This window comes from Gopherus evgoodei, chromosome 1 (genome assembly GCF_007399415.2).
Source record: "Gopherus evgoodei ecotype Sinaloan lineage chromosome 1, rGopEvg1_v1.p, whole genome shotgun sequence".
Taxonomy (NCBI): Eukaryota; Metazoa; Chordata; order Testudines; family Testudinidae; genus Gopherus; species Gopherus evgoodei.
This window is the reverse complement of record NC_044322.1, coordinates 158,554,043-158,580,201: the sequence shown is the minus strand read 5'-3', so window position 1 is coordinate 158,580,201 and position 26,159 is coordinate 158,554,043. Positions and strand designations below refer to the sequence as shown.

Genomic DNA, 26,159 nt, shown 5'->3' with positions numbered 1-26,159 from the left:
CAGTTGCAGATGTTGAAATCCTTCCCCTGTGGAATCCTACTGGTACCTCCTCATTTTTTTAACATGTTGTCAAAGAAGTTGTGCCCAATCTAGGATTTTTCAGAATATTAATGGCTGAGCATGCAGTTCTACCAATTTCTATTGGGTCAGACAATAATGGAAAAAATGTCTGATCCTGCCCAACTCCTGAATACCTCCAGCCTCCACTAGTAGAGATACACCCCTTGGAAAATTTTGTGCCCCAAAATCCTAGTGTAGCTGCAGCTTTGGATGAGCTGTCACTGATTATTCATTAACTGGATCTTGAACTCCAGCCAACATGGAATTTTTTAGTTTTAGTCCCTTAGTCTTCTGACTGCATGTGTGCACATTTGGGCTGGATATCGCTTTCCTCAGCTGGATAGAATTATAGTTGCTGCCTAAGATTAGCCAAGGGAGATGTTATGTGTTGGCTATAACTCCTCAGCACAGCTGTGATGTACAAGGAATGCAAACGACAGGCAGTTTTCAAGATTATGAAGATCTTACGCTTTCCAGCAGTGCATGATGAGCAAAACCCCACCTCCCAGGGCCTAATTTTAACATTTTTGTCATTAATATATAGCATGTAATAGGGGCTATATAAGCTATGTAAGAAACTAGTTAGAGCTTTGGTGGCTGTACTGCTTCTTCAGCCATTGTGGGTGGAGTAAGGCAGGTGCTGAACCCTCCCTCCAGAAACACCTTCAGCACCTAAGCTGCCTGACTCCAGGCAGCGGATTCCCCTTTGTGGATCGCTAAGCAAAGATGCACATGTCCCTGCAACCTAGCCTTAGGCTCTGAGAGAGATACAGGGCTTAGCACTCAGCCCCCAGGACAGAATCTGTCATTATCTGGTTTAGGGAGTGTCCTGCCTAGAGTGCTGGCTTCTGTGGATCCTATTCTTAGGCACCTATCTCTCCCTATTCATTGTATAGGGATCTTAGACACCTAACTCAGCTTGGTGGATCTCAACGTTGTTCCTGTGATTTTCCAGAAGTTAGGCACCACGACACTCAGTGTTGCAGCTTGAGTCCCTTCATGGATCCCGCCTTTGTTGCTAAAATATGTCAAAATCAGGATTTCTCTCTTTAGATTACCCAAATCCAGATTCTGTGGCTCTCAAACAAGTTATAATTCTATTCTATTTTATTGTTAATGTCCACATTTCTCTGGTTTTTCATTCCATCCTTTTCATTGCTACTAGAACTTTTTGGGGCTGCCTTTGATTTTTTCAGGTTGTCTACTAATATCAGAGAGCAATACTTTTTCAGGGAAAAAGAAAATGGAACTGCAATTTTTGCATTTCTGACTTTCGAGGGTATGACCATGAGATGTCATTACCTGTTCCTCTAAAACCCCAGAACAGAATTGTTTTAAGTACTTGACTGCCTCTATTGCCTTTTAGAGAGACAAGGTGGGTGAGGTAATATCTTTTATTGGACCATCTTTTGTTGGGGTGAGAGAGGTGCTTTTGAGCTACACAGAGCTGTTCTTCAGATCACAAAATGCTCTATGTTGCTTGAATGCGTGTCTCTCTCACCAACAGAAGTTGGTGCAATAAAAGATATTACCACCCGCCCCCTTGTCTCTCTAATATCATGGGACCGACATGCCTACAACAACACTGCAAACATCAATTGCCTTTTGACAGTTTGGGGTTCAAGAGCTAATTAAACTAGGGGCAGTACTAACAGGCTCTCCTTCCATTTCCATTGTCACCTTGCACAAGTGTAGGAATAATAATGGAAACATAGTATAGATTATTTGGGGGGATTTATATACAGATTATGGCACCTACTGAACATTCTGGGCTCTCCCAAATGCTTGCAGTTAGCTCCCCAGAGTGGGATTTGGTACAGCATGACTTCAGAATGGAAAGACGTATACTTATGATGATCTGGACCTGGATTTGACAGTTCACGTGAATTTGCAATTTACTTGAGCGGGCAGTGCAAGGGATTGTCTGAGGATGCTAGCAGATATCAAAGTCATAGTTTACTTTTCCATTAACCTTCAAACCTAGGATCCTTCTGAAACCATTCACAGCTCTGCCTATTACATTTGGGAGCGAAAACGGATAGTAGGTAATGGGTAAAATCGTGGCCTCATTTAAATCAACTGATTTCATCCTAGAAATATATTTTTGAAGTAGATAGGGAAGGGCAGGCGTCCTTCAAAGCTAAACAAGCATACAGCCACAGCTAGTCAGTAAAAGCAGAGCTGTGATGTCATAAAGGTTGCATTATTACACAGGCAAACCAAATGCAAATTAGAGGTAGGAATGTAAAATATTAAACTGTTAACTGGTAAGTATTGATCTGATCATTAACCCACCCTAACCGTTACCCCCTCTGTGTGCAGGTCTTGAACAGGTTCTCCAGCCCTGGGCCACACCGGCCACCCCTGGTGCACCCCAGGCCATGCTAGGGCTTTGTGGGGGATGACCAATCAAGAAAGGGGAGTGCATTTAGGCCGGGGAGTATGGGCAGGGGCTATGGGTCCTGTCGGGGGATAGAGTAGTCCCTGGCCTCCCCCTGTGCCAGTGAAGGGAACCTGCTGCTGCTGGGGTGACATGGAGCATCTGCAGAGGCTGCATCGAGACAAAATAGGTACCTGGGCCCCTCTCCTTTTAATTGGTTAAAAGATATAATTTTAATAGTTTATACGGTTATCTTTTTAAAAGATGTTTACACCCCTCATTAGATGAAGTGCAATGTGAGACAAAACAGTCATCCTTATAACTCCAAGATTTTGTCTTATATTGGATATTTGGCGTTTTGCTGATCATTTATATTGTACACAGTGATATTAAAATTTTGGGGAAGCTACTGAATTTTTAAAAATCTAAATTCGATTCACTTCAAGTAGAGAGGATTTTTTTTGAGCTCTGTAGGAAAAGAATAACAAAACAATTACTATCACCCAGGTAACAAGACTGAAAATAGATGCGGTATTACTCAGCTTACCATTCACCCCCTGGAGTTCTAACTCAAATGCAAATCTGTTCTGTTTAAATCACAGCAGTGGCCAGAGTTTCTACTGCTTTGTGTGCACATTTCTACAGGGAATAAAATATGTAGAGACATGGTTTCGCCAAGCTTATATCCCAGAGCAATGGGAACTGAAGTAAGTGACTCATGACTGCACAACGACGGCATGTGACGCAAGACACACACACAGGGCAAATGCTGAGAGATACAGTTTACAAGTAGGAGTTTTATTCTTACTGCCAGCAAAGGGCTTGCTCTTTTCCACCTCATAGGGTGCATTAGAATACAAATGTATTTAGTACAGTATCTCTCATATAAACTCTCTCCCAATTCTTTTCGAGGTTAAGTAATACAAGTTATGTAGCAAGATGTATATGGATCTAAATTACAGAAAACAGGATTTAAAAAAAAAAAAGCGAAGTGCCTAAAAAAATCCTAGCCCACTGAAAACACAGCTTTCTCATAAAACTATAATTACCACATGCCACAATGTATTGCACTGTATTACATTGCACTGTAGCCACCTGTGGCTCTGAACAGCAGGGACTTTGTTTACTGTTAGGTTATATCTACACTATGCAGCTTTTAGCAACACGGCTGTGCCATTACAGCTGTGACACTAAAAGGCATGCAGTGTAGCTGCTGTTTGTTGGTGGGAGAGAGCGCTGTTCACACCACTGCTTGTCCTCAACAAAACTTTTGTCTTTCGGAGGGAGAGGTGGTCGTGTTTTTTTAACACCTCCGAACTACAAAAGTTTTGTCTTTCACTTGCCAGTGTAGACAAAGCCTTAGAAAAATGTACCTGTCAGTTAAGGGCCATGTACAGTTACCATTTTACATAAATAACAATAGCAAGGCATTGTACAGTGAATAAACTAAAAGCAATTAGTTAAAAAAAACAGAGAAAAGTTATTTTTCCACAGTTTTGATAGTAGATCTAAGCACAATAGGTCTCAATTCTTAATTCAGCTAATGTAAACAACTTGGAGCCAGATCCTCAGCAGATTTAAAACAGTGTAGGTCTGTTGGTTTCCATGTAGTCATGCAGATTTACACTGGTAGAATATCTGGGTCTAGATTTTTGCTTTCTGTTCACTTTAACTTTTTACTTCAATATTGACTGGGGACAAAAGACATGTAGAAGGCAGGAACAATTGGAATACTATGGCTTATAGTAACAGGGAAAGTGATATTACATGAGTAAGGAATGTACATCTTAGAATACACAAAGTGAAACATTCTGGGGTTTTCTTCAAATGGAAGGATATTTCTAGCCTCATGTCAGGCTAAGGGATCTGTAGAACATAAAAACTCTGGACTGTCTTCAGTTGCATTTCAGGTATTTTAACCTAAAGTCATCATTGCCCTGGCTCTCTTCATGGCACTCAGCCTTCTGGGCCCAAAATTCTTGCATATATTACTCATGGGAGTCATCCCATTTACTTCAATTGGATGACTCACATAAAGGTTGCAAGATCAGGTCCTACATTTGAAGATTAGCATACATTGCCACTGTAAAGGCTGCTCTGCAAAATGATAAGGTGGGCTGCCAAAGAGGAATAAAATTGTTCACTATATAACTAATGAGTATTAATCCTTCATTGTGGCTAATCTCCTAAAGTAGCACTTGCCCAGGGATTAACTTTTTGGGGGGCATGAAGCTGAACACCAAACATTAACCTTTGATTTTCATCAACTACTGGACAGACATGACCAATGATCTTGTGAGCAGTATATTTTTCCAGATGGAGAGATTGCTGTTTCTACCAGTAAATAGATTAAAGTGGCACAAACCAGGTGATTTTCACTTACAAAACTTAATTTTTATGTGAACAAAACCTATGCCGCCTACAGTTGCCTCCCTAAAACATCAACACTCTTGTACACTCTTGAGGCCCTTCCACACTAAAAACAGTCAGGTGGTTGCAACTGGTTACAATTCCCTGATGACAATTAAAACTCTGTTCACATTTGTTATGCAAATGTGTTTTAATGGTCTCCCTGAGCTGTACTATGTACCACAGTCCTGTTTGACTAGTTGTACAGATCTGTTGTGGGTTAGTGACATCACACACCCTGGACAGTAGCAGTGTGTGGCAGGGTTCTTCCCATTGCCGCACGCGTGTGCCCCAACTCGGACCTGGGTAAAAGGGGAATTGGCCTGTCTCCTGAGAATTCCAACTAGAAAACTAGTTGGTACCATTAGGGACTGAGGCACCCAGAGGAACATCAAATGGTAACTTTGATCACTAATGGACTTAGGCTCAATTTGAACTCTTAAAAATATTTAAAAATAACTTATCAGTGTTCTTTTAAAGTGGTCTGCAAAACTGAGGCTGGTGTTTAAAAAAACATGCTGAGGATCTGACCCTTCGGAGTACAGAAATCAGTAGGAGGTGAGGACACTCAGCACTTTGCAGGATCAGGCCCTGAAGGCAGTAATGATTGGCTTTTTATATTTCCATCATTTAACCATCTGTTCCAGGGACCCGTTCTCTGATCTAAAGAAAGTTAAGACATCTATAAATGCTATTCAGTGCACTATAATCACTATTGCAGTCAATATGGATTTAAGTCCGGCAGTCATTCTTCAGACCAGTTCTCTTGCATCAATGTGGAAAACATGTCCTGCTAGTTTGCCGTTCCATTTTATTTAAAACTTTCTGAGATATAGCATTGATTGCTGCCTCTTTTGCACAAAAGCCATCAGTCCAAGCCTCCCTGTCAGATCATTTAGAATGTCCATAATAACTCTCCAGCACAGAGTGAGCTCTGTGACAATATCCATTTTCAATAATCTACTTCCTGCTAGCCAGAGAAGAGCATTTTTTCCATCTTCATTGACAGTTCCCAACAACATTATATATTTTAATACTGGTCCAATGGGATTTCTGTTTGAACAGAAGACTTAAGACCTAATAAATAGAACACTGCTAGGACTCTTATGTAGTAAATCTTCATTTTGTACAGTACAATCAATCTTAAGCAACCACTCAAATGACCAACAAAATTAGTGTCTTAGCAGAGACGGACTTCTGATTAAGGGGGTGCAGAACTGTACTGACTTAGGTCCCAATTCTGTCACCTTAAGGGGTTGTCTAGACTAGCAAGAGTGATTAGAGTTAACTAATGCATTTTAGTGCACCTAGCTGGGTGTAGAGGTGCAGAGCTTGGGTAGCAGTTACTAGAGGTATTTTGCCTTTGGACCTCTAGGTGCATGGAGAAGTGAAGCAAAGTGAGGATGCTTAGGACTGCTTTCTACATGTCCTTTTTGGAGGTGCTGCATGTGCTTGCCCCAACAAATAACCTTAGCCTGCTAGCTAGTGCACAGAGATGGGCAGAGCCCTGCACACACATGCTCACTCCCTTAGCAGGGGCTTGGGCACATCTAATGATGCTGTAACTCCCCTCGCTCACCAGGAATGCAAGCAGTGCTTTGTTAGCTGCACCTGAACAGGTATGTGACGGCTCCCTGAGCCTGGTCCCTGTCTGGTGCACCTGTGCTAGAGGCTGCCAGAATTGGGCACAAAACCAGAAAGACAGATGTTACAAGTGTGATGGGTGCTTTGCTCTTCTGGGGAGAGGAACTAGTTCTATGAGAATGCAAGACTCACATTGGCAGTTGTTGAAAGGGCAATCAGAAATGCCAGAGCCACTATTGACTGCTCCTTTGGATTGCCCATGAAGAGGAAATAATTACTAGGAGGGAGGAGAGGCATCATGCAGCAAGTGCTTGAGGCATGTAGAGAGAAAGTGTTAATGTCAATGCACAACAATGTTAACAGATACCCAGAGTCTCCTACATGTATTGCTTCTATACAGGAGCTATTTTCTTACGTTCCTCCAAAAAAGGGGTATGTGCCCACACAACTCCACACACCTATGTGGCTAGAACAATGCATGCAGCCCCCTCACATTCTGGGAGTGAGGAAGTGCAATAGAATCTTATCATAATCCAGGCAGTAGGATGGCAGAAGAAATGTTATTTTTCCAGATTCTAAGGGGCTTTGAAAACAATGGCCAGTAATCAAATCTCAACATTCCACAAACTCAAAAGAAACTCTCAGTATGTCTTTAAATAATTACCCATGAGACTTACTTCTAAATTGACATGAGCCAGAGAAAAGCAGCCAAGAATCAGATGACATGAAGTGATATTTAATTAACCCAGTATTTCAGAGCAGTCATATATGCTGGTGGTAAACTCTTTAGTTGTTATTTGTTTTATCCCATATCAAAATGTACTATCTCAGTGAGCTATATTTCAGCAGTGATCTGTGTGTATATTCTCTCTCTGAGTGAAAGTCATTTTCATTTCAGTGTGTGGAGTTTTATGTGTGCACGTCACAGAGAATATGCTCTTTATGGCAGAGCTTTGGACTCAGAAATATTCCACATTATGTTGAAGTTATCTGAAAACCCTAACGCTAGCATTTGCTAGCTCTTCCTTCTTCATATACTTTTAAGGTTGGTTGGGGTTTGGCTGTAAAGCTGTCTGAGAGATGTTTGAGGCTAACTTCAGAATAGCAAAGACTACAAAGCTGCTTTGCACTGTTTCCTTTTGTTCAAAACCCAAAACGTCAACCACTGCCTGCTGAAGTTTAGGAAACGTACAACAATCAGTTTTGTTAAATGGGAAATGAAACTTCAAACTTCCTTCATGCTGTGTGTTTGGTGTTGCAAATTGTGTGTGGGTTTCATGCTGTTGTTTTTATACATATATGCATATTTACAGAGTGCGCTATGTGTTGTTTGGGTGAGCATATAACGCATGGGGTGCATATGGTGCAATGTGGTATTACAGAATTGCATATTTGTTTCTATTCACGGTTACCGTGCGTGCACGAGCATGTAGCATATTGTGTTTGTGTGCATATATATCTAGTGTGAGTGTATGTTTTGTGTAGATGTGCATGTTCTATGAACCTGTTACTTTCTATGGATACATTTAGGTGGGGCTGGTAACATTGTCTCTTATTAAAGTTGCCCAACATTTCCCATTATAGAACCCTGTTTTCAGTAATTTAACTTTGCCAAACTTCAACAGTTTAGGCTGAAATTGTCCATGCTAGTTGTTTGCCTCAGACTGAATGCTTTGTGGAAAATTTCAGCAGAAATGTTTAAGTTGATTCCAAGAATGAGATTGGGGAAATATGTTATTTTGCCCATGTTAAAAAAGTCTGGTGACCTTTTATTTGAAAAGGTCTAACACCCCCCATGCTGTGGAGCAGGAATTTAATATTTGGCCAGGGGGTACTCTTTGTGTCAAGGATGTAGCTTTTGCCATCCCTGTGAAACTTTGCTCAAATTTTCAGTTATAACCCTGTGAAAAATTGCAGTTTGCACATGTTCAATGAAGACTTACCAGATGTATGAAGCTAAGTTCCCTGAAGATCCCAACCATATCAGGCATGCTGCAGACCAGGGTTTTCCCTGTAATTACATCTCTTAGCTACTGTGGGTCCAGATCAAGCTACCTGAATGGACAGCAGGGAGCTTGCTTGTCTGTACTGTGCTCAAAATGACTCCCTGCTGGGCCCAGTCACTGTGGAGGACCGAGCTGCCTGATTCAGATGCCCAGGGGACAAGAGCCATACCTGGAGGGAGGGAGGAAGGTAGATTAAAACAAACCTGGGGAGTGTGGGGTGTGTGTGGGAACTGGACACTGGCAAGAAGTAGGAGACAGAAGCTGGGACTGAAAGTTAGCTTGTGGGGAGAATGTGACAGGCTGAGCCAGGAGAATGGGAGCCAGTGGTTGTGGGGAGAAGGTGAAATCAGATGAGAAGCTTCAAGGAAGATGGGACTGAGAATCAGTGAGGTGGAGAAGAAGGGGAAGGGAAGACAGAGCTAATGAGAAGCCAGGGTGGGGGGGGGAAAGAACTGAGTCTAGTTGGGCAAATAGATGGGGATAAGGAGGCAGTGAGAAAGAGACTGAGATTGGACAAGGAGCCTGAGGAGGAAGATTGGAACTGGGAGCCAGTAGAGATGGAGAACGTGGGTAGAGAGGAGGCAACTGGAGGCCACAGTGGAAACAGAGACAGATCAGACAAGGAGCCAGGAATGGTTGAACTGGCTGGGCAAGGAAACTGGAAACAAGGAGCTGGGAGGGTGAGAAATAGAATAGCTGGGCAAGGAGACTGTGGCTTGAATGAGAAGCCTGAGAAGTGGAGACTGGAACTGACTAGATGAGAATGTAACTAGGGTAAGGAGCCATAGGGATCACATTTGGGGGGAATGGGCAGAAGAATCTATCCCATTAGAGCACACTCCCCCTAGAGTCTGGAAGAGAACTTACGATTCGTGAGTCTCACCTTTCCTCTGCTATCAGTGGTTATCTATGAAACTCACTGGCAAAGTGTCCCAGTGCCCTCTAATGCCAGCCCATGTAGAGGATAGCAACCTCCTATTGCTATCAGGTACTCTGTTAGTGCAAGTGACAAAGGCTGGTGTGGTGGATCAGAAGGTTCTAAGCCTGCTGATGACCCATGTGGGTGTCAATATGATGCCTCATGATAGAATTTCTGTTTTTTTCAGTTTGCTTTCTTAAAAAAAATGTGAAATTACACACACATTCACATACATAGGAGGCCTAGAGCTAGCCAACCCTGCTCCATCATTCCCAGGGGTGCTGCTAATTAACTGCATCTGAGCCAAAAGGGCTAGGATTAAGATCAGGTGATAGCCTGAGACATCTGGGCTTTATAAAAGGGCAGAAAAGGCAGTTTGGAGGAGGTGCCATAGAGGACAAGGTGGGTTTCTGTGTAAGGGTTATGAACTAGGGTTTGGAAGAAACAGATACGGTGGCTTGGGAAGTCAGTGTTCTAGCCCTGAGTCTGGAAGACTGAAATGTAGCTAAGCCTAGAGAGGGCTGAGGTGATGAAAAACTCCAGGGAAGCACTCTGAGAAATCAGGACAAGGACAAGAGTGCAGTTTGCCTGCTGACTTCTTAGAGCCAGAGAGCTGGATAAGGAATGCAGAGTCCTGTGGGGATCTAGAAAGGACTGGGAATGACTTATTTTGAGATTTTTATTTTGATTGTTTTGTTTTAAATGCAGACCCTCAAGGAAGGGAACTATTGTACAGAAAGCCTTTGTGGATTGTTTCTGGGAAACTGGTGAGAAGAAAATGAGGCAGGCAGACCTTATGACCCACACCTGTGTTAAAAGAACATTAAGCTTGCAAGCCAAACACTCAAGTTAGGAAATGCTAGAATGGAAGTTATTTGTGCACATAGCTGCTGACTTTCTTTCTAGCTGGGGTGTGCTCAACCTCCCCTACTCCAGGCCTACCCCCACTTCAACCCTTCCTCCAAGTCCCTACCTCTACCAGCCCCCAAGGCTCCCCTGCTCTTCCCACTGGCCCTGCCTCCCCCACCACTTCCCCCAAGGCCCCACCTTTGCTCCCTCCCTGAGCATGCCCCATCCCCTTCTCTCCCAGTGCATCCTGCATGCTGTTGAACAGCTGTTCTGTAATGTGCAGAAGGCAGGAAAAGGAGGTGTTGATCAGTGGATGGAAGGCCCTGGGGGAGGAGAAGGAGTTGATTGGAGGGGAAAGGGGTATGTGTATGTGTGGGAAGCTTGGCTGCTGATGGGGGGCTAAGCACTCTCTAATTTATTTTCTGTGGGTGCTCTAGCCATGGTATTTTTTTTTCAAAAGATCTCTGCCTCATTCACTGCACAAGATGGACCTGCTCTGGAGAGGAATCAGAGTTGTGTAGTGAAGGTGAAGGTAAATGTTGTCTGTAAGATCCCTGCTTCATTTGTTGCAGAATTTGGAAGAGTGTGGTGAGTAAAGCAGGGAGGGAAAGGAAGGCCTCATGGTTAAGGCAGTTGAAGATTGTCCTGGAGAACTAGATTCTATCTCCTTCCTGTGCTACAGAGTTCCTATGTGATGCTGGTCTAGTCATTTAAATCAAACTTGTCATGGGTGGTTGATAACTGTGTTCCTCATGTTTTGGATGCCTGACTTGAGAGCATAGGTGCTGACTCCATGGGTGCTCTGGGGCTGGAGCACTCATGGGGAAAAATTAGTGGGTGCTCTGCACCCACTGGTAGCCAAGCTCCCCTCACTCCCTGCCCTTTTTTCTCCCCCTCCCACCCTGAGCGTGCCATGTCCCCACTCCTCTGCCTACCTCCCAGCATTTCCTGCCTGGCCACTGCCAAACAGCTGTTTGGTGGCAGTTAGCTGAGAGGGATGGGGGGGGGCGGAGCTGAATGTGGCAGGGCTAGGGAGGGGATTTGGGGAAGGGGTTGGAATAGAGGCAGGGAGGGGGTGGAGTTGAGGCAGGGACTGTGGGGAAGGGGTTGGAATGGGGGTGGGGAAGGGGCATGGCCTCATGGAAGGTGTGGAGTTGGGGGCGGGGGTGTCGAGCACCCAGAGGGAAGTGGGCACCTATGTTTGAGAGCATGTGGTGTGATTTGCATAAGAGCTGAGCACTCTCAGATGCAAATGAACTCAATGGAAGCTGTGCTGTGAACATATAAAGTACTATATAATGCTAAGTTACCTGAAAGATCAGGTTGTAGATATCTCAAATAGGGCACCCAAAATTAATGGATATTTTTCACCTTAGTCTCTCAGTTCCCTGTCTGTAAAATGAGGAGTTTAATGCTAGTTTGCTGCACAGGGGAGCTGTGAAAATCAACTGTTTGAAGCACTTCGATACTATAATGAGAAGTGCCACAAGAAAACCCCTGAGGAAATCAATAATTCTGTTTGCATAGCAGTGTTTGTTCAGGCCTTATTTATGCACTCTGTTCATTTGTGAGTAGTGTATGGAGTTTGTGTGTAGTGTCAGGGGGTGCACTTTTGCATGCTGTTTGTGTAATTTCATTGTGTGCATGAATACAACCTTCTGACAATACAATTCAGTTCCTTCTACTAGATAGGAGTGAAGTCTCAAGCCTGAAGCCTGCTTAAATAGCCATCTGAGACAAAATTTCATTAGAAACGCTATATCTACAGCTATGCAAATAAATTTGTGTATTAAAAAACTCCATAACTAATGGCTGCAGAGTAGATCTTGAACAATTCTCTTCCTAATTAACATACAGAAAAATACTACTAAACTTCTGGTACTATCTCAAGCAAAGCAGCAGTCACTCCCTCTATCACAAAGCACTAGAGAATCAAATGATAAATCCAAACAAGAACATAATCCACTCCTATGTGATGTTATCCAAGGCCTCAGCGCCATTAACCTCCTGACCTGAGGAGCAAATCTCTCCAAAACTGAACATATCCAAGACACTGAACCAAAAGCTAAAACATCAAAGTATGATGTATTGGGCATAAAAAGTCAGAACATGCTAAACTGATACAGCTCCCTGCACAAATCACCATACACCATAGCAAAATGTGAAAAACTCTATGGTAGGCTCTTACCAACCACAGAATATGTGACCATAAACTACAGGTGGAAAATGAAGGCTATAAAGTGAAATGCAAATGCAGAGAGAAACAACTGTGCAACCAACACAACAGGAAAGGGAGTGAAAGAGAGGCATTTTCTACTCCATTGGTCAAAGTATGAAGTAGTATAAGGAAAATATTTGATAATTTGAGGCAATAAGACTTGTTTAAAATGTTGACTAAAAACTGCACATTAGTAGGAGAAAGATGAGACAGCTGAGATGACTTCAAGCTATGAGTCAATCTTTGACGGAAATCAGGAATGGTCAATAGTGACAAATGGGCAGGCAGATTAAATCCACAAACATGCTGTGAAGTCCTATCCTGGGCTGCGGCTTAATGTATTGTATCTCTGACAGACAGACACAATTTCTATCTTTGCTCTTGTAGCTGATTATGCCAAATATGCCAAAATACCATTGAACTCAATTAAAAATTGCATTGTGCATGCTATATATGGGTAGGCGCACTGTGTGTTCTTGTGGTACTGGAGAGTGTATTGTACATTCTTTGCCTATGTATGGTATCAGTAGTTAAATTGCCATAGTGTGTGGGTTCACTGTATGTTCCATGTGTATGGGGAGAGGTGGCTAAATGTGTGTGTGTGGGAGTGTGATGGGTGCATGATGTAATTCTGGTTCTCTCTCTCTCTCTCGGACTGTACATATATGATGGGTTTCACTCGGTGGATCTGCATTGGCAGCCATCAGAGGTGTCAGCAGGTGCATTGAATGGCACTGTGTGGCTCAGTGCACATCTCTCAAAGTTGCCATGCTGCTGAGGGATGTATGGTATCTAGGCAGTCAATAATGGACTGTGTGATATGTGTGTTTGAGTAGCTGCCATGATGAGTGGGTAATAGAGGTGGCAGTAGGGAGTGGGCATGGGGTAAGTGGGTAGGTGGTGGTGGGGGGCTGTTGGATGCACTGTGTGGGAGAGTGTTTGGGGTGGCTGCAGTGGGTGGGTATTGTGAGAGTGCGCACTGGGCGCTGGGGAGTTTCATGGATGTGGGAGGTGGCATTATTTGCATTATGTGGTGAGGGGACAGAGGCAGGTGGTGACATATAAGTGTGTGGGGCATGGTAATGGGTGAGATGTGTACAGGGATGGGCAATGAGTACACTGATACATAGGGGTGGTGTATGTGGAGGTGGTAATGTGGGGATGGAGAGGAGATGTAGCAATTTCCTTACAAGGGGGAGAGCTTATTTAATTAAGAATTCTTTGAGGGGGGTCAACAAGCATGTGGATAAGGGGGATCCAGTGGATATACTGTACTTAGATTTTCAGAAGGCCTTTGACAAGGTCCTTCACCAAAGGCTCTTAAGCGAAGTAAGATGTCTTGGGATAAGAGGGAAGGTCTGCCCATGGATTGGTAACTGGTTAAAAGATAGGAAACATGGTAGGCATAAATGGTCAGTTTTCAGAATGGAGAGGAGGTAGATAGTGGTGTCCTCCAGGGATCTGTACTGGGACCAGTCCTATTCAACATTCATAAATGATCTGGAAAAGGGAGTAAACAGCGAGGTGGCAAAATTTGCAGATGATACAAAACTATTCAAGATAGTGAAGTCCCATGCAGACTTCAAAGAGCTACAAAAGAATTTCACAAAACTGGGTGACTGGGCAACTAAATGGCAGATAAAATTCAGAATTGATAAATGCAAAGTGATGCACATTGGAAAATATAATCCCAACTATATTTATAAAATGATGAGGTCTAAATTAATTGTTACCACTCAAGAAAAATCTTGGAGTCATTGTGGATAGTTCTCTGAAAACATCCACTCAGTGTGCAGTGGCAGTCAAAAAAGCTAACAGCATGTTGGGAATCATTAAGAAAGAGAGAGAGAATGACAGAAAATATCTCATTGCTTCTATATAAATCTACTGTACACCCGCATCTTGAATACTGCTTGCAGATATGGTTGCCCCATCTCCAAAAAACTATACTGCAATTGGAAAAGATTCAGAAAAGTGTAGCAGGAGTGACTAATAAGACTGGGACTTTTCAGCTTGGAAAAGTGATAACTAAGGGTGGATATGAGAGAGGTCTATAAAATCATGACTGGTGTGGAGAAAGTAAATAAGGAAGTAGTTACTCCTTATAACACAAGATCTAGGTGTCACCAAATGAAATGAATAGGCAGCAGGTTTAGAACAAACAAAAGGAAGCATTTTTGCACACAACACACAGTCAACCTGTGGAACTCTTTCCCTGAGGATGTTGTGAATACTAAGACTATAACAAGGTTCAAAAAAGAACTTGGTCAGTTCATGGAGGATAAGTCCATCAATGGGTATTAGCCAGGATGCGCAGAGATGGTGTCCCTAGCCTCTGTTTGTCAGAAGCTGGGAGTGGGCAACAGGATGGAGCACTTGATTACCTGTTTTGTTCATTCCCTCTGGGGCACCTGGCATTGACCACTGTTGGAAGACAGGATACTGGGCTATATGGACCTTTGGTCTGACCCAGTATGGCCATTCTTATGTTCTTAGCTTCGCAGTCTGCTGTATTAAATGAATGCTTTATGTATGATTGTGGGCTAGGATGGTATGTGCCCTTTCAAGGGCAAGGTGAATACAAATTCCCCACCTCTGGCTATATAAAAACCCAGCCTTTTGTAGAAGGGGACCATTGTATGTTGATGATCTGTTCTTGGACTTTCTCAACATCAAAGGCCCAGGCTGTATACAGGAAAGACTGAATTATTCATGGGGATGCTTCTTCTGAGCTAAGACGCTGTTATGAATATGACACAGAAAAAATGCTTCGTGGGGGTTTGAAGGATTGACTCCTCCCAGAGGAGCTGGGTAAGCTGTTTATCATACGTAGCTTCTTTTCTTGTTGTCTCTGTAATGCTTTTACCTTAAGAATAAACATGCTTTCTGGATGATATCACAAAGTATAGGCATGGAACTGTGCAGCCTGGAAAAATCTTCTTCAGACAGGAGAGAGAGATGCAGGTCTCTAGGCAAGAGAGGTGATAGCTGAGGAGCATGGAGCCTCTAAGGGATCATGAGGGGGAAATACATGTGCAGTGGCCTTGAACTGTGGCAGGTGACACCTGGTGTTACAGGGTGGCATGGTGTGTGTGGACTGGTGTTGCAGGGTGTGAGGGTGACATATTGTGTATACCGTTGTGTGTAGTGATGGGGTGGCTGTGTGTGTGCACAATGCAATAAATAGTGGGAGTGGCTGGCATGGTGTGTGTGAGGTGTGTGCAGGGGGTGGCCCTGTGTGTGTGGAAGAGGCACAGGTGCCACGGGGTGGTATAGGGTGTGCCATCTGTGTGCACTGAGTGGCATTGGGGCTAGGGTGTTCGCATGGGGTGGGACTACGAACAGAGTAGCATGGGGGAGGCAGTGAGTAGCACTGGGTGTGAAGATTGTATGTGCCATGTGGGTGGCAGTGTGTACACTGGACATCATTGGGTGTGTGTGTAGCACTGGCTGGCTTGGGGTGGAGGCATGCACTGTTGGCACTGTGTGGTTGCACGGATGTGTGCAATGGGTGGCACTGTGGGTGCAGTGAATCGCAATGTGTGGTATGTGAGAGCAGTAGGTGACTAGGTATGTGAGATGGGTGTGGATACAGTGGGGATGGGGGCAATGGGTGGGGGGACACGATGTATAAGTGGGGGGCAGAGATGTGGCACTAGGTGTGTGGGGGTATGGGTAGTGGAAGTGTGGGTGGCACTGGATGTGTAGTGGGAGAGTCACAAGAGTAGGTGGCACTAGGTGTAGGGAGGTATGGGGCAGTGGGAGTGTGGGTGGCACTGGATGTGTAGTGGGAGAGTCACAAGAGTAGGTGGCACTAGGTGTAGGGAGGTATGGGGCAGTGGGAGTGTGGGGGCAGTGGGCGGCACTAAGTGTGAGGGGATGGGCTGCAGTGGGAGTGTGGGTGCAGTGAGTGAGGGGCTATGGGGGGCAGTGGGCGTGTGGGTGCAGAGGGAGTGTGGTGGCGGGCGCGGCCCCTTTAAATGGCGCTGCCGCGCGCTGCCGGCTCACTCCGGCTCTGGGCTGGCGGATGTAAAAGCGTTTAGGTGTCTGCGCCGATCGCCTGAGTCTGCCGCCTGGGCTCGCCGCTTTGCTCTCCCGTGTGCGCCCGGCGGCTCCGCGCTGCCCGGGGAGGGGAGGCTTCGGCTCCGGCCCGCCGCGTGCAGCTGCGGCTCCGGGGGCAGGGCAGGGCGCGCGGGCGGCATGGAGGCGGAGGAGGCGCGGTGCCGGGTGCTCTCTATCCAGAGCCATGTCGTGTGCGGCTACGTGGGCAACAAGGCGGCGAGCTTCCCGCTGCAGGTGAGCGGGGCCGGGTGGCCGGGGGCCGGGTGGCCGGGGACCCTGCAGCCCCCAGCGGCCCGGGCGGCGGCGGGGATCGCCTCTTCCCCGGGCCGGAGCTGGGCGCTGCGGGAGGAGACAGGCAGGGCTCGGTGCTTTTCTGCTGCCAGGCGGGTGCGGCGCTGGTGCCCGGGCAGGGAAGCGTCCTGTGTGTGTGTGTGAGTGAGAGGGACACACACACACACGACTCTCCTTGATCGGCGGTGACCGTGTCAGCTGTCTATTGACACAATTTGCCAAGGCAGTGTATTTCTTCGGGTAAGGTAAGCCAAGCCAAGCTGTTCTGTGTTAATACAGACTGGCTAAGTGTCACAAAACAGGTACATTTCAGTAGCCAGCAATTCCTTGTGCTTGTGAGAAGGTGTTTAAAACAGGATGCTTCTTTATTTGATAACTATACAAGCCTCAATAGTATATATTGTGTCAAGTATCAGGGGGTAGCCATATTACTCTGTATCTACAAAAGCAACAAGGAGTCTGGTGGCACCTTAAAGACTTAACAGATTTATTTGGGCATCAGCTTTCATGGGTAAAAACCCACTTCTTCAGATGCAATAGTATACTGAGTGTTATACCAATTTTTAATCTTGTAAATGGGGCTTGGCTTTAAAAAAAAAAAAGCATGGAGTTAAATACTGTGGTAGGTGGATTTAAAAAGGGATTGGAAATGCTTTTGATTATATTTTGTTTTTTAAATAATGCTTAGTGCTTTATATTTTCAAAGCATATTACAAACACTGTCTACCCTATTTTAGAAAGTGTACTTAGTCAGATATGTTTCATGCTCTCATTTCATTACTGCTGGGTCAGGGAGCTATGATCACCCCATGTAGAGCACTACACATAGTCATATGCATTATGAGTTTTCTCACCTTGGTCAGTATCCTGTATTGGCCACTGATGGAGGCAGGAAGCCAGATTTGATGTGCTACATGGCAAATTCTATGTACCTGTGTAACTATAATCCACAATAAAACAAATGTAAGTGTAATGAAGTCATAAGGACATTGTAACCAGGAGAATGAATGTAGTCAGAGTTTGGGCAGAATAATGTAAGGAATAATATTTCTTTAATTATACATATGGGGGGAGGTGGGGCTACAGTTGTCTGGCGATAACTTTTGCCTTGTGGCTTAAGTGCAGGCCTGAGAGTTGAATACCTGGGTTCTAGCCCCACAATAGCAGACTTCATTTATGTCTTGGACAAGTCACTTAACCTCTGTGTATGTCAGTTTTCTCATCACTAAAATAGGAATATAACCCATAACAACCTCATGTCTCCCTTGAGGCAAACTTTAATGCTTGCAAAGTGCTTTTGGATGGAAAGCATTGAAGTATTTTTAGTTTAAAAAATACCTACTGAAGTAGCAGTGGATGCTATTTACAGAAGTCACACAGTACAATGTAAGTTTTTTTTTTTGTTTGTTTTTTTGTTTTTTTTTTAAATTCCTTGGTGCATGGCATATGATAAACTATTGCTGGAAGGAACTACTACACCTATGGGCTAACTCCAGAACAATAACAAGAATTGTTTGTGGCAAACAGCTAATAAATGTCTATCATCATACACCTCTACCCCAATATAACGTGACTCGATATAACACGGTAAAGCAGTGGTCTGGGGGAGCAGGGCTGCGTGCTCTGGCGGATCAAAGCAAGTTTGATATAATGCAGTTTCACCTATAACGCAGTAAGATTTTTTTTTTTGGCTCCCGAGGACAGCGTTATATCGAGGTAGAGGTGTATTTGAAGGTTGTGCAAACCCAGACTGATGGAACACTAAGGGAGGAGAGCAAATTGCTGTAGTGATGTTTGAGTATCTTATTAGTCATCAGAACTGTGAGATGGAATTATCTTAAGAATCCTTTATTTAATAAGCGGACAGTGTTAGGCTTGTGGATTTGTTCTGTACCCTTTGTGCTCCCTTCAATTGTGCCCGCTTTAAATTCCCCTCCACCCCTCCAATTTTTTCCCGTCTTGTCTTGTCTTGTATCAGCTGAATCAAGGAGGGTTAAACATGACTCCTTACAGCAGAGTTGATGAGTTCTGTAGTGTGGTAAGCCAAGATGTCTACAGATTGAGGAAGAGGGTTTTTTTTTTTTGTTTTTTTGTTTTTTTTGTTTTTTTAAACTCGGTAAAGGACAGAAAGTACTGTCAGCCCAGTGACAGAACTCAAACTTGGATGGATTTTTGTATTGGAAGGGTGAAATACTATTAATCTGCTAGGCTGGCTAAGTATGGCTATTTTTAGACTACCTCTATTTTTTGGCATGTAGTATTTGGCTCTTTGTCTTCAGTGAAAATGTTGCATCTAGTTATATTTTTACATTTTTATTGAAAACTTGTCAATGGATCGACTGAAAACCTGGTCTAAGTGCTGACAGCAGGTTGGATTTGCATATAACAGGTCTCACCACAGTTTAAGTTTTTTGGATCTCCTTTGTTAAACTCTTGTTTTCTTACTCCGCTGACTTTCTTACATAAGGTACTTGTAGTGAGGTTTCCAGCTTGTGTATTCTTCTAGCTTCAGAAAAATATGCACAAAGACTACAAAACAATTACTGTTAGACTATTCCAGGCTTTCACATATCAAAGGATCATTACAACTGGAGATGGCTGTCAAGAAATTTTGAGATTGTTTGGTCAGAAATGGATCTTATTTCTGCTTAGCCTCCTACAGCACCTAACAGCTTTGTTATACTAACTTTTATTACTAATCTCCTCTGGCTAAAAGAGAGAAACCTGAGAGGTTTGGTAAATGGAAGCTAAAGGAAGCTCCTGAAAGACCATTAGTCATCACTCTTTCAAAAGTTTGAGGGAGGATAATGCTACCTTTTAAAAAAAATAAATCAGTGAAGAAAGTTGGTTGATTTACCAGCATTTAGGCCTAACTGTACTAATTATGCCACCATAAAGGAGTTTACCATTTTGTAATAATGATGTACAACTTTGAAGTTCTCCCAGCTATAGATTTACTATTAAATGCTACCCTACTTTTCTTTCCTCTTCTGAATGAAGGACAATAGCAAAAACTGACCAAAACGTACAGACTATCAGTCATAAGAGAAAACAAACACAGCAAGATTCAGACAATTAATAGTGTTTGGTGAGCAGTACATAAAGTCACAAACCACCATAAAGAAATGTACCCAATTCTAATACACAATTGCACTCATGTAGAAAATAAGCTCTTTAACACTCAGCAAAATAAACTTGTCCTAGCCAAGATGAGGAGGAGAAGGGAATAAAAACTGGGTGGCTTGAATACTGACTTTGTGACACTGCCAAGCAATTCATTTCTCAAACACTGCAAAGACTCTAGTCTCTGAACTATAAATCATGGTTGCCAAAGGTAGGCACTCTTCTTTTTTTTTTTTTTTTTTTAAATTTCATTTCTTATCCTGCTACAAGTATGGACAGCTCTGTCATCTTTACTGTGGATTAATTCTGATTTTTGAATAGTTTTCATATCCTTTTATCACAAGTGAAACATCAGTGAGTCAGAATGTTGGAGCACTATTCAGTTCTGATTCACAATAATGTAGACTGGAGAGGTTCCACAGCTCAGGAAGACCACTTACTTCTGCCATTAAACAGCTACCATGACAGAGCAGAAGTTACCTCCACAGCTTCTACACTCCGTCAGAGGAGGCAGTCATTTTCTGACATCTGTTCTGACAGTGGCGCACAAAAATTATCCTCTGGTAAAAATGGTTTTTTTGCTTTTCCCAACATGAAGAGGTCACATTCTCATGGGACCTGGAGTCAGTCATTCAATTTTCTGATTTTTAAGAACAGCCCTCCAAACATGATGGATTTCAGTGAACCATCTACAAAGCTAGCAAATGAAGTAGAAGGTATAGATATCCTTTCTTTTATTCTATTCACAATTGCTCCAAATGGCAAGGGAGTCACAGCTGAATTCACATCAACATTCAAGGTGAACTAAAGTAGGGATTGGCAACCTTTCAGAAGTGGTGTACCGAGTCTTCATTTATTCACTCTAATTTAAGGTTTCAGGTGCCAGTAATACATTTTAACATTTTTAGAAGGTCTTTCTGTAAGTCTACATACAACAATAGTTTAGTTATATATTATAAAGTAAATAAGGTTTTTAAAATGTTTAAGAAGCTTCATTTAAAATTAAATTAAAATGCAGATCTGCAGTCTAGTGTGATCCTTGCCCTTGCTTTTCCTTGCTGAGTTTTCCAATGTCTGGCAAGTATTTGGATACTTTAAGCTGCGCACAGGCTTCTGAATGATCAGTTGTTCTCTGTCCCTCTCATAGCCAGTTGACAGATTTCATGTGTGAAAATACCTGTTCACACAAGTATGTGAATCCAAATACTGAAGCATTGCAAATGCAATTTTCTTCAAACAGTTAAATTTTACTGGCAGGGGCGTCTAGCAGATCAGAATAGAGGCCCCATGATCTCTCTCGGTAACTTCAAATGCACTTTGCAGATCCACAAACTTTGATGCCCACAATTCTGAGCTTTTTAACTGAATGAGCTGCATTTTTAAATCTTCAACACCCATCTACTCAAATACAGACAAATCCAAGTTGCTTTCGTTTGAACTTTTCAGGTTTAATTAGAAAAGAAAGCTTTGGGCCAAATCCCTGGAAGTCTTGAAATCTGTCAGAAAATTCTGATTCCGGTTCTTGCATGTACATTCTAATCTCAACGTCAAATGCAGTGCGCTGTTCTACATGGTGTGATAGTGATATAAGCAGCAAATCAGGACTTAAAAATATCCGAGTACAGTGGCTCTGGAACAATTTTTTAAGGTAGGGGTGCTGAGCTGAGCCAGTGGACCACAGCTGGGGGTGGCCGCAGAGCCCTGGGCTGGTTGCTGAGACCCCAGGCTGGCAGTGGGCTGAGCAGGGTTGGCGGATGGAACCCCAGCTGGCAGGGGGCCGGCGGCTGGTACCCCAGGCCAGCAGCGGAGCCCCCGGGACCGGTGGCCAGGATCCAGGCAGTGTGAGTGCCACTGAAAATCAGCTCGTGTGCTGCAGGTTGTCTACCCCTGAATTAAAGCTTGCAAGACATCAGCTAGATCAGTATAAGAATTTCATTTTAATTTAAATAATATTTTATTGACATGACAAACTTTACCAGTGTTGCCAAAATATAAAGGCTTCTGTAGTAGTGGTCAGAAGTAAGAACAGTCTGCCAGGACAGGGCTTTCACAGTGTTTGAGGGTTTACCATACTTATCAATAGGTATCCATTCTTGATCCATTTATGTAGGTTGCTCCATTGCATCATGCCTCTCTCTCCTAGAGGTGGACACATTTTGTTTACCAGATCTCATGTTTCTCCAACATTAACCTTGCTTCACCAGCCTCAAATCTGCTCTTAGTATGGCAGAACAAACTAGAGCAGGCCTTTCTGTCATGTCTCTTCAGTTGAAGGATTCTGAAGAACATGAGTGAAGCGTGTTCATTAAGCGATGCAAAAAATCTCCACTGATTCCAATCTCCCAATTCTCTCTGGTTAAGCAAAACGGCTCAAAGAAAAATAGGGCAGATCTTTACCTTGAAGTCAGTGAAGCTATACCAGTTTACACCAGCTGAGGCTCTGGGCTCAGTCATCACCTGACTCTGAATGAAAAGTAGATGAATGTGATCACAAATTCTTCATAGAATGCAAAGCAGATATTAGCCTGCAGACACTTGCCATGGAGTGTTAAAGGTAGCAAAGTTTTTCCTTGGAGACACAACATCCTAGATAAAGTAACTATATGTTGCACCCCTTTTCCAGCCCTTTCTCTGTCATTGTAGGTGGTAAGAACAAGACAAGCTCTGTGCCTTTCTATAAATCTGTACATCACCTAGCATATTTTGACTATACTGTAATAGGTCAGAACAAAAGCAAACTGCAACTGTTTTGCCAAGCACAAAGATTAGGATTAGAGATTGGTTCAGACCAAAACTTCAGATCTGAACACCCACAAACTCAAGGGAAGTTCATACCTATACTTGAAGATTGTGACTTGAGCCCTGTCATGGTATAATTCCCCACTCTGAACCTTAGCGTCCAAAAGATGAGGTACCAGCATGAATTCCTCTAAGCTCAATTACCAGCTTAGTACTTGTAGCGCTGCCACCAACCAGGAATTCTAGTGCCTGGTACACTCTGGTCCCCCCAAAACCTTGCCCGGGGACCCCCAAGACCCAGACCCTCTGGATCTTAACACAAGGAAAATAAACCCTTTCCCTCATCGTTGCCTCTCCCAAGCTTCCCCTCCCTGGGTTACCCTGGAACATCACTGTGATTCAAACTCCTTGAATCTTAAAACAGAGAGGAAAATTCACCTTCCCCCGTCCTTCTCTCTCCCCCTCCCAGACTCTCCCTGAGAGAGAAAATAATCCTAACACAGAGAGAAAATTAACCTTTCTCTCCCCCTTCCCTCCTTTCTCTCCACCAATTCCCTGGTGGATCCAGACCCAGTCCCCTGGGGTTTCACCAGAATAAAAAAACAATCAGATTCTTAAACAAGAAAAGCTTTTAATTAAAGAAAGAGAAAACAGTAAAAATTATCTTTGTAAATTTAAGATGGAATATGTTACAGGGTCTTTCAGCTATAGACACTGGGAATACCCTCCTGGCCTAAGTATACAAGTACAAATTAAAATCTTTTCAGCAAAATACAAATTTGAACTCCTTCTAGCCAAGTACACATTTGCAAATAAAGAAAACAAACATAAGCCTAACTCGCTTTATCTGCCTAGTACTTACTATTCTGGACATATAAGAGCCTGTGTCAGAGAGATTGGAGAGAAACCTGGTTGCATGTCTGGTCACTCTCAGAACCCAGAGAGAACAACAACCAAAAACTAACAGCACACACGAAACCTTCCCTCCCTCAAGATTTGAAAGTATCCTGTCCCCTGATTGGTCCTCTGGTCAGGTGACAGCCAGGCTTACTGAACTTGTTAACCCTTTACAGTCAAAAGAGACATGAAGTACTCCTGTTCTATTAACCTTTAACTATCTGTTTATGACAGGTCCATTTCTAAATAACACAGGAATGTCCATTTTTGAGAGTTTCTTATTGTTTTCTTACCTCTTTCAGACTTCTGGGGGACCGGAAATATTACCCGCCCCCCCCTTTTTTTTTTGGTAAGAATATGGAAAAAAATCACTGAAAGAGCTAAGAAGAATTAGCATCACCTGTCTTCATAATCAGGGCCGGCTCCAGCTTTTTTACCGCCCCAGGTGACGAAAGAAAAAGGGGGAAAAAAAAAAGGTTGAGCTCCCGCCGAAGAAAAAAAGACTGAGTGAAGGACTTGCCGCCGAATTGGCACTGTAGACTAAGCCAGATGTGCTTGATCAGCCGCCGAAGTGCTGCCAAAGACCCGGACGTGCCGCCCCACTACCTGATGGAGTGCTGCCCCTTTCTATTGGCCACCCTAGACACCTGCTTCCTTCGCTGATGCCCGGAGCTGGCCTTGTTCATTATTGCTCCACAGCTCATTCCATTCAGTGGAGAAGCCTACATTGAACAGATTTCAAAAGGTCTTTTGTTCCACAGTAGGGAGGTTTTTCTCACCTAAATTATATCCCACCATGAACAATCTCATAATCTAGATCAAAGTGTTGGTGTTTTGTCAATGCTTTTAGCTCCCTCCTATAGATAGCTGCTTTAATAGAGTCAGGATGTGAACTCAGAGGAGATTCCCCCATATTTAAGGGGAGTGAGGATGGGAGGAAATAATCATGTGAACTCAACATTATCAAAAGTGAAGTAAGGATGGAAAATTCAGTTTAAAATTGTGTTTGAAATATTGTCCAACACTAACTTACAGGTGATTAGGTTGCTCTTTGGTATTGGAATATAAAGTCAGTCACACTTCTAGGTTACAGGTCTGAATGCAGACTAATCTGGCAGGTACCAAATATTACTCTGATGGCCTATGTGAAGATAGGCCAGAAAAGTACAAGCTATTCCTACAAGAGACTTGTCCACATCTCAAAAGCCATCTTGTTGAAAAGAAAAATCACAGAGGTCAAAGACTGAACATAAATAATGAACTGTTCTTTCATGTGCTCAGATACCAGTGTGATGGGTACCATATATGAATCCTGGATATAACTCAAATCATAGACACAGTTTCTCTAGGTCAAGGTTAGGATACTTCAGAGCAGATGCAACAGAGCAACTGCTTTGCTGTGGTTAGAAAAGGACTTTAGTTTCCAGAGTTATCATAATACACATTTCAGTGGCACTAGTTTTGTTTTAACTTTTAGAAATGTGGGGATGCTTCAAGGGAAACAGCATACTGTCATAACCTTAGTCCCAGATCTGGACCTTAGCGTCCAAAATATGGGGGTTAGCATGAAAACCTCCAAGCTTAGTTACCAGCTTGGACCTGGTACTTGCTGCCACCACCCAAAAAATTAGAGTGTTTTGGGGCACTCTGGTCCCCCTGAAAAGCCTTCCCTGGGGACCCCAAGACCCAAATCCCTTGAGTCTCACAACAAAGGGAAATAATCCTTTTTCCCTTCCCCCCTCCAGGTGCTCCTGGAGAGATACACAGACACAAGCTCTGTGAATCCAAACAGAGTGACCCCCCTTCTCCGTTCCCAGTCCTGGAAACAAAAAGCACTTTCCTCTTCACCCAGAGGAAATGCAAAATCAGGCTAGCAAATCCAACACACACCGATCTCCCCTGATTTCTTCCTCCCACTAATTCCCTGGTGAGTAAGACTCAATTTCCCTGAAGTAAAGAAAAACTCCAACAGGTCTTAAAAGAAAGCTTTATATAAAAAGAAAGAAAAATACATACAAATGGTCTCTCTGTATTAAGGTGACGAAATACAGGGTCAATTGCTTAAAAGAATATTGAATAAACAGCCTTATTCAAAAAGAATACAAATCAAAGCACTCCAGCACTTATATTCATGCAAATACCAAAGAAAAGAAACCATATAACTTACTATCTGATCTCTTTGTCCTTACACTTAGAAACAGAAGACTACAAAGTAGAAACTACTTCTCCAAAGCTCAGAGAAAGCAGGCAGACAGAAAACAAAGACCTCAGACACAAAATTCCCTCCACCCAAAGTTGAAAAAATCTGGTTTCCTGATTGGTCCTCTGGTCAGGTGCTGCAGGTGAAAGAGACATTAACCCTTAGCTATCTGTTTATGACACGCCCCCCAAATTGCAGACAGTGGGGAAGTTCACTGGCGGCGATTTCCTTCTAGAACTTGAAAATAAACAGATTACTACAACACATGCACCTTTACATATACTACTAAGTATATAACTAACAGACTTTTACATTTTAAGAACACTTTTTAACTACTGGATTCTGGGAAACTCTCACGGGAGAGTGCATCAGCAACTTTGTTAGAAGCTCCTGTGATGTGTTGAACTTCAAAATCAAAATCT

The 26,159-nt window shown here is 43.3% G+C and overlaps 1 protein-coding gene across 4 annotated transcripts in view; it reads left to right on the top strand.

Annotated features, from left to right (window-relative positions):
• Positions 1 to 16,620: 16,620 nt before the first annotated feature.
• Positions 16,621 to 26,159, top strand: part of PDXK (pyridoxal kinase) — a 91,265-nt gene continuing 81,726 nt past the window's right edge. For 3 of the 4 annotated variants that reach the window (XM_030576689.1, XM_030576696.1, XM_030576705.1), the window contains exon 1: positions 16,651 to 16,721. Coding sequence is in view for 1 of the 4 variants with exons in the window: in XM_030576688.1 (XP_030432548.1) it covers positions 16,626 to 16,721 (96 nt within the window). In the remaining 3 variants the exon portion in view is untranslated. Of the gene's footprint in view, positions 16,722 to 26,159 lie in introns of all 4 variants that reach the window. The other variant, XM_030576688.1, reaches the window with a different exon arrangement.